The sequence below is a fragment of the Chenopodium quinoa genome, unplaced genomic scaffold, assembly GCF_001683475.1.
Source record: "Chenopodium quinoa cultivar QQ74 unplaced genomic scaffold, ASM168347v1, whole genome shotgun sequence".
Taxonomy (NCBI): Eukaryota; Viridiplantae; Streptophyta; class Magnoliopsida; order Caryophyllales; family Amaranthaceae; genus Chenopodium; species Chenopodium quinoa.
This window is the reverse complement of record NW_018742263.1, coordinates 320770-329205: the sequence shown is the minus strand read 5'-3', so window position 1 is coordinate 329205 and position 8436 is coordinate 320770. Positions and strand designations below refer to the sequence as shown.

The 8436-nt window shown below is 39.4% G+C and overlaps 1 protein-coding gene across 1 annotated transcript; it reads left to right on the top strand.

Moving 5' to 3' along the window:
• Window positions 1-4061: 4061 nt before the first annotated feature.
• LOC110683247 lies at window positions 4062-4589 on the top strand. Its single transcript, XM_021859592.1, has one exon. The coding sequence runs from the start codon at window positions 4062-4064 to the stop codon at window positions 4587-4589; it is 528 nt and encodes a 175-aa protein (XP_021715284.1).
• Window positions 4590-8436: the final 3847 nt, after the last annotated feature.

Here is an 8436-nt window from a genome sequence, read left to right as displayed (position 1 = left end):
GAAAGGTTAGCTAATCCTCTTCAAACCAAACACATGCACAAATTTCATCAACCAATTTAATCATATCATCAAATCAATCAAACCAAAATTAGCTTTAGCTCATCATTCATACATGCTTCACCACATCCTTAGCAAAGGTTCTACTCTCAACACGTTGTAAATTTGAAAAGCATAACAAAAGTAATCATCAATTTCATCATCAACATTGTAATTCAAATATCAACAATCAAATCAAACAAACAATAGAAATTCAACAATATTTCAAGAATCAATCAACAAATTACATTGAAAAGGAAAGAATTTTGACAAAACTTTGATTAATATCAAAGATGGATGAAGTTCAAAATGTAGCAATCATCAAATACCAAGTTTCTCTCTCTAAAATCTAAGAACAAAGTCTCCAGAACCTTGAGCTTCCCCTCTCTAAAATTCTAATCAAAATCTAATTCTTAAGTAATTCTCTAATTATTCTTTCATGAGTCTCTCTCTAGAATTGAAGGAATTCTATATATAGTAAAACTAACTAAGGAGAAGTTAGTTAAGCCTCTCATCCCATTGTCCGGTCGCAACAAAATACGTACAGAAAAGGGGAAAGCCAACTGCACGGCTGCTCCTCTGCCTTGCGTGGCCGCGCCACAGCCTTGCGCGGCCACTCCTCCCTCTTGCACGACCTCACTTGGGAGTAGGGGAGTTCTTCATGTGCGGTCGTTGATGCTCCCGTGCGCTCGACTTGACACATGTTGGGGGAAGCAGTCACTTGAGGCATTCACGGTGGGTTCAACACTGATTTTGATGTCCATGCAGCATGAAAGCGCGACGTTGAAGACTCGGCTTATGCACTCCTTCACTTTTGAGCTTCAAGAGGATGAACCGGGTTACATCTTAAGCTTTTTACACCCCGAGAAAGTGCCACTGAGCTTCTCGAACATCACCATTCTCCTAAAATCAAAGAGAAGAAAACAAGTAACGGAGAAAAGGCAAAATAAACTAAGAAATGCAATAAAATGAGAAAAAAAAAACTAAGAAAATTGCAAAAAGCAGAAATTACAAGTAAAACTAAAGAAAAAGAGACAAAAGAGATACAAAAGAAATAAAAAATCATCCTAAAAGAGGCTTAATAAGGTCATAAATGACACTCATCATCATTAAAAGGGTCGGACGGGTTAGTCCACAGTACAAATTATTTTGTCCATGTTTACACATTTATATTAGGAGGCTAGGCCTAGCCTACCTAAATTATCACTTTTTTCAAAATTATTGTCCAAGGACATCCATTTTGCAGGCTGGGCAAAGCGGGCTTAGCGGGTCGTCCAGTCCATGAAAATCTCTATTTGAGGGCTAAACGAGCCCCTTATTAATGACGGATGAAATATATGCTATTCTAATTTGATGGGATAGGTTGAGGGCTAAATGAGTTCCTTAAAGTAGAAATGAGCGATACCGTTTCAAATTTTAAGATGAAAAGAGGGATAAACGAGCCCTTAGTGAATTTGATAGTTGGCTAGGACATGATATCTAATATTGAGTATAGGTCAGCATCTGGCCTCAAATATTGGGACAGACGTGTTATAATAACGTGTTAGGTTTAGTAAACTCGGATGTCCTATGTAGAGATGTCAATGGGGCGGGGTGGGGCGGATGTTAGCCTTCCCATCCCCATGCCCACCTAAAATTTTCATCCCAGTCCCCACAGCGAGTCCAAAATTCATCCCCATCCCCACTTTGGCTGGTACAATTCCAAAACCATCCCCGCCCACCCCCACTTGGATATCCATCCCATCTTAATCCCTACCTAAGACCCACAACTTTTTTTTAGTTATAATACTAGTGTACTTAACAGGGGGAAAACAAGGTTGTTAACTAATCCTCCCTTAGCCAAACAAAATTTATAATCACTTAAAAAACCTAAATACAAGTATAGAGGTAAGTCAAGGGTCTTCAAATGTGTGCCTAAGCTAGGTTGAAGTCAAGGGTGAAGAGGTAACACTAGACAACTACTAAAACAAAGTACCAAACAAATGAAACACTAGGGAATGGGGATCAACAAGTAATCAAGACAATTGCAACAACTTAAGAAGAACGTGCCAATCAAAGGTTGTAAAGACTATTGATAAGAGCTATTAATTGGAATCAAAGAGCTATCACCTAATCGTTAAACTAGCAGTCTCTACGAATAACAAACTAGGAGAATCACAATCCAAACAAAATGATGAATAAAATTTCTAAATCCATGGGTCGTGTCATTAGAAATCATAATGCAATGTAGCATAAATCTCAAGGCCTAATCAAACTACATACATGCAAACTTACATTAATCACTTTAATCTCAACAATCGATCAACATAATTTCCAAATTAATCACAATCAATCAATCATACAAGTTTCACCCAATCCCTAGCAAGAAACTACTGAAGAATCATCATAAAATGAACAAGCAAGAAAATGAAATCAAGAATCAACAAAATATAAAGAACAACTACACTTATCAGATCAATCATCAAAACCAAAATCAAATAAACATGAAATTAAACCAAGCAATAAAATGGGATAGATTTAGAAATGATCATTGATAAAAGAGAAGATCTTCAATACAATTGTCATCCTTGTATCATCAATCTCTCAAATTACCATTGAAATCTCTTACTTTCTCTCTCTAAATCTACTCCTAAACTAACCCTAAAACTAGAGAGAGAAATTTTTAACTAAGCTAAAATTATGATGAATATAATGTCTAAAAACTTCTTAAAAAATCGGTTATCAAAAAGGTATTTATAGGTTGTTGAAAATAGAAGACGAGAGAAATTGGAAACTAGAGAGGAGCGCCCGTGCAAGGGGTTGTGCGCCCGCGCATGTGGGCTGCGCACTCGTGTTCTTTGGGTTCCTTCGACGCTTTGTAGCTTTGTGCGCTCGCAAATGATTCTTTGAGTACGCTCGCAAATGATTCTTCGAGTACGCTCGCAAGGTCTTCATGATAGTCACTAAGCATGGAAGATTCAAATGGGCTTAATAGTGGGTTCAACACCATGGTTCCATGAGAGCGCGGCTTGAGAGCGCAAGAGCTAGAACTTAGAGCATGCCACTTTTTTACATATTGAGCGTTCCCAATACTATAAGGTTTCTCGAAAGGCATCTTCAAACTTAGTGAACCACCAATATCAAGACCAAAACCTCGTACAATACCTACAACCACAAAAAGAAGAAAAATAAAGTAGAAAACACTAGAAAAACCATGAAATACAAAATAAGAGGGAAAATGGAAACTAAGGAGAAAATAATGATGGAGGGGATAAAGATTTGTTGGTGGGGTATAAGGAGGTGGAGGTGGGGTCGATTCAAGAGGGAATAGGAAAAGCTACTGGGCAATTTTCATATATACTAGGGAAAGTGGGTGAGAATGTTTTAGTGGATGAGTTGGGCAGTAAACCATATACTATCTTTATTATTGGTGTGGGACAGTCTATAGCTCACCAATTGAAAAAAGTCAAGAAAAAATTAAAGCTCCCTAACTCAAATTCTTTTGGGGAGAATGCTATGTTAATTGATGAGATTGGGGGTCAGAAGTGTAAGGGGAGAGGGAATGATATGGAGAGCATGCTAGAGGGTGGGGAAGGTGAACCTATGAAGCTGAAGGGTGAACTGAGCTCAATGACACTTGGTCTAATTGATAAAGTAGCGGAGGTTGGTATTGACCAATCCCGCGAACAACAATAAAAATCTTAGCATGGAACTACAATGGGCTTGGCAACCCATTGACAGTCAAGGCTCTCCAAGATTGGTGTTGGAGAGATAGGCCAAGTGTGGTTTTTGTTACGGAAACTAAAATTGACTCTCAAAGGTTAAAATTAATTAGAAATAGATGTGGGTTTGCAAATGCCTTGTGTGTTACTAGTGTTGGAAAATCGGGTGGTCTATGGTGGAATAATCTGAAAGTGAATATTAGTAGCTTCTCCTCTCATCATATTTATGGGGAGGTGTGTAATAATGAAAATGTGTCAATTTGGAGATTGGTAGGATTTTATGGGTGACCTGAAGCTGCAAATAAAAACCTTACTTCGGACCTAATGAGGTCTATATATGCATCTGCTTCTTTGCCTATTTTGATGTTCAGGGATTTCAATGAGAGGGATGTAATTCGGGGAGAAAGACAGATTGATGTTTTTAGGGAAGCTATAGATTACTGCGAATGTAGAGACTTGGGGTTTAGAGGCAATGTTTATACTTGGCAAAGAGGCACATCGATTAAAACGTCAGTTTGTGAACGGTTAGATCGATTCATTGCGAGTAATGGGTGGTGTTCTCTCTTCCCGGATTTTGAGGTGTTACATCTACCATCACGTCATTCTGATCATGTCCCAATTTTGCTAAAATGTGGAGAGAGTGAAGTAAGAAGAGCAAATGAAAAAAATTTCAGATTTAAAGCTTTGTGGTTGTCGAAAGAGGAATGTGGCCAGGTTGTATCAAAGGCTTGGAGGGATGATGAATGTGCTCCAATCCATGAGCAGATCACTAGGGTGGCACAGTGGTTATCTACTTGGGCATCTAGCACTTTTGGTGTGTTAAAAAAGAAAATTAGAAAGGCAGAGGGATGACTAAAGGAAATTCAGGGGCAACAACTTGATGCTTCCAGGCTAAAGTTGTGTATTGAAATTGGACGGGAACTTGATGAGCTCCGGAGACTTGAAGAATCATATTGGAACGCAAGGTCGAGAGCTAATGAGCTTCGGGATGGAGATAAAAATACCACTTACATCCGTCATAAAGCAAGCCAGAGAAAAAAGAAAAATACAATTGCAAGTTTGTATAATGAGCAAGGTGAGTGGAAGTCGACAAAGGAAGAGATGGGCAGTGTGATATCAAATTATTTTGGTATCCTTTTTTACTAGTTTTCCGAATAATTTTGAAGAAGCATTGTCTAGTATTGTGAGTAAGGTGATGGATGAGATGTGTGATATCCTCGACATAGAGGAAACTGCGGAAGAAATAAAAGATGCCCTTTTTCATATGCACCCAAATAAAGCACATGGATCGGATGGAATGCACGCCCTATTTTTTCAAAAATGATAGGGGACAATTGGTGGTGACGTTGTCAGATTTATTAAAAATTGGTGGAGGGGTGAAGCAGATTTGACTGAGGTAAATCGTACTTGCATTGTTTTAATTACAAAATATGAAGAGCCAAAGCAAATGTCGGAGTTTAGGCCTATTAGTTTATGCAATGTTCTCTAAAGTTTATTTCTAAGACACTCGCTAATAAACTAAAGTCGATGCTTGGTTCCATTATTTCGGAACATCAGAGTGCTTTTGTCCCGGGGCGGCTGATCACTGATAATGCTCTCATTGCTTTTGAAATTTTCCACTATATGAAAAGAAAAGGAGAAGGTAGAGATGGTAATGTGGCCCTCAAGCTTTATATGAGTAAGGCGTATGACAGGGTGGAGTGGGTTTCATTGAAAAAGTGATGTTGCAGATGGGGTTCCGGATAGCTTAGATTAATAGGATAATGCAATGCTTATTGAGTGTCACTTTCTCGTTTAAGTATAATGGTACTATTTTGGGATCATTAATCCCATCACGCGACCTTGGACAAGGTGATCTAATTTCTCCGTACTTGTTTCTGATATGTGTTGAGGCTTTTTCTACTTTAATTTCGAAAGCAGCTACGGAAAATTTGATCCATGGTGTTAGAGTGTGTGGGGCGGCGCCAAAGGTTTCACACCTTTTCTTTGCGGATGATACCATTTTATTTGTAAGAGCTAATTTGCAAGAATACTCTAAAACTGCTAATATAATCAGTACCTACAAAAGAGCTTCCGGCCAGAAAGTCAATCTCAGCAAAACTGAAGTAGCTTTTGGCAAATGTGTGGATTTTGAAAGAAGACGGTTAATTATTGAAACTCTTAGTGTACAGGAGGTGGATAGACATGAGAAGTCTGGGGTTGCCGACTCTTATTAGGAGATCGATAATTTGCGTGTCTTAAGGAGCGTATATGGAAGAAAATGCAGGGATGGAAGAAAAAATTATTATCTCCCCCGGGGAAGGAAGTGTTGATTAAGGCGGCGTCTCAGGCAATTCCAACTTACGTGATGAGCATTTTTCAGAAATCTCGATAGTATTATTAGTTAAATTCATTCGATTTTAGCTCGATTTTGGTGGGGGTCTAATAGCTCATCTAGAAAGACTCATTGGCATCGATGGGAGGATCTTTGTCTTCCAAAATCAATGGGAGGAATGGGCTTTAGAGACTTAAAATGTTTCAAGCTTGCTCTTCTCGCAAAACAAGGGTGGCGTTTGTGTGATGAGAACAACACTTTGCTATAAAAAATTTTGAAGGCAAAATATTTTAAATACTCTTATTTTTGTGGTGCAACGAGAGGGTTCGATCCAAATTACACTTGGAGAAGCATTTGGGGGGCAAAATCCTTGCTCTTGGAGGGTTTCAGGTGGAGGGTGGGTAATGGCTCATCAATTAAAGTGTGGGAGGATGTCAGGTAGTGATAATAAAGCTACTCCTACGATTAAATTGGGCTATGATATTGATATGATGGTCTGTGAGCTAATTGATTTTGATAACATGTATTGGAATTCTGAAATTGCGGAAGCAACATTTGAAGTGGAGGATTGTAGGACGATTCTTGACATCCCATTGCCGAACAAGTGGACGAGAGATAGAAGGTATTGGTGGCCAACAAATGATGGTTTTTTCTCTATAAAATAAGCATACTGGTTTTGAAGGCTAGGTAATATGCAATCTTGGGAATTATTTTATGGTGATCGTGAGCTTTGGAGGAATGTATGGAATGTAAATGGACCTCCAAAATTATGTCATTTTGTTTGGAGGGCGTGCAAAGGTTCTCTTGGTGTTATAGCTATTTTATTTGCTCGTAATATTCGGCCTTCAAGCTCGTGTTCCATATGTGGTGCTGCTAGCGAGATGATCATTCACACCTTGTTTCACTACACTTACGCTGAAAACATTTGGCAGCAAAGCGAGTTTCAGAACTTGATTTTGGAAGGTCCGTCCTCTTCTTTTCAGGAATTTTTCTGTTGGATTGTGAGTAGACTAGAGGTGAATGGAGTTCCTTTGCCTAGCATGGGCGACGTGGCATTGCAGAAATATGGCTATATTTGATAACGTTTCTAAGGTGAATGGAGTTATGGTGGTAGCAAGGTATGTAAATTTTTGTGAGGACTATGCAATTTAAAATGCTAAAGTGGGGGGGGGGGGAGTATATCTGCACCTCTGAACTTTTCTAGAGCTAACTAGGTCCTCCCTCAGCACAGTGGGTCAAGGTGAACGTTGATGCATTTGTGCGTAGGAGTGTGGCTGTTGGCTTGGGCGTGGTCATCAGGGATGAAAAGGGGAAGTTGCTGGTTATGGCAACAAAGAAATTGAAGTGTAAATGGGCTCCTGAAGTCGCCGAGGAAGCAGCTGCAAGGTATGGTATTGAGATGGCAATAAAGCTTGCTTGTGATAGAGTTATTCTTGAATGTGACTCATTGAATGTGGTAAGAGCAATCAGGCAGAAACAAGAGGGTGCGACACCTATTTTTCACTTCTTCGAGGATGTCTTCCGTATGAGTAGTTCTTTTGTTAATTTTGAATGTGTTCATGTACGACGTGCGGGAAATATTGTTGCTCATCTAGCGGCTAGGTGGGATACGGGTCTTAGCAATGAATTTATTTGTACAAACTCTATCCCACAAAGTATACAAGCTTTGGCGGACCTTGATTTAATAAACTAATTTTCCCGCGGTGGTCTTCAGAAAAAGGAGAAAATATATTAAACTAAGCATTTATTAAGAAGGAAAGGTGTGAAAAGAAAGTAAAAACAATCTTAATACTCATCAAATGAGTGTCATAAATGGCACTCATCAATACTACAAATTATTATATCTACTATTTTATTTTACATAATTTCTTTTTTATAAAATGTATAAAGTCTATAATTTTGTTACTAAAAACTATTTTGGTGTGAGGTGAGGATGAGGCGGGTACGAAGTAGGGCGGGTAGAGCAATGCGAGGATGGGGTGGGTATAATGTTAAATCCACCCTCGCCCGAACACCCATGGTGGGTATAATTCTTATCCCATCCCTGCCCCACCACTCACCAAACTAAGACCTATCCCTGCCCCACTGAGGTGGTCGGGTGTCACGGTCTGGGGGTTTGGACCCCAAAACATGCGGCGCGCTCTAGCCTTTTTGCAGCAAGAACACTAGCCTTAAGCGAAAGAGGGATTTCTGAGCACAAATCAACACAAGATGGAAATTAAATCAAAGGAGCACTCACGTTTATTTGGGCGACAGAGTGCAGGTGGTAGGGGCTTGTGAGGGCCGATACTTTAAGGCGGCCATAAGCGGGTCTGAACCACGAGTTCTTAGTCCATTAAGTTGGTTTGGAGGGGAGCTATTATGTAAGTAAGACACAATATCAAT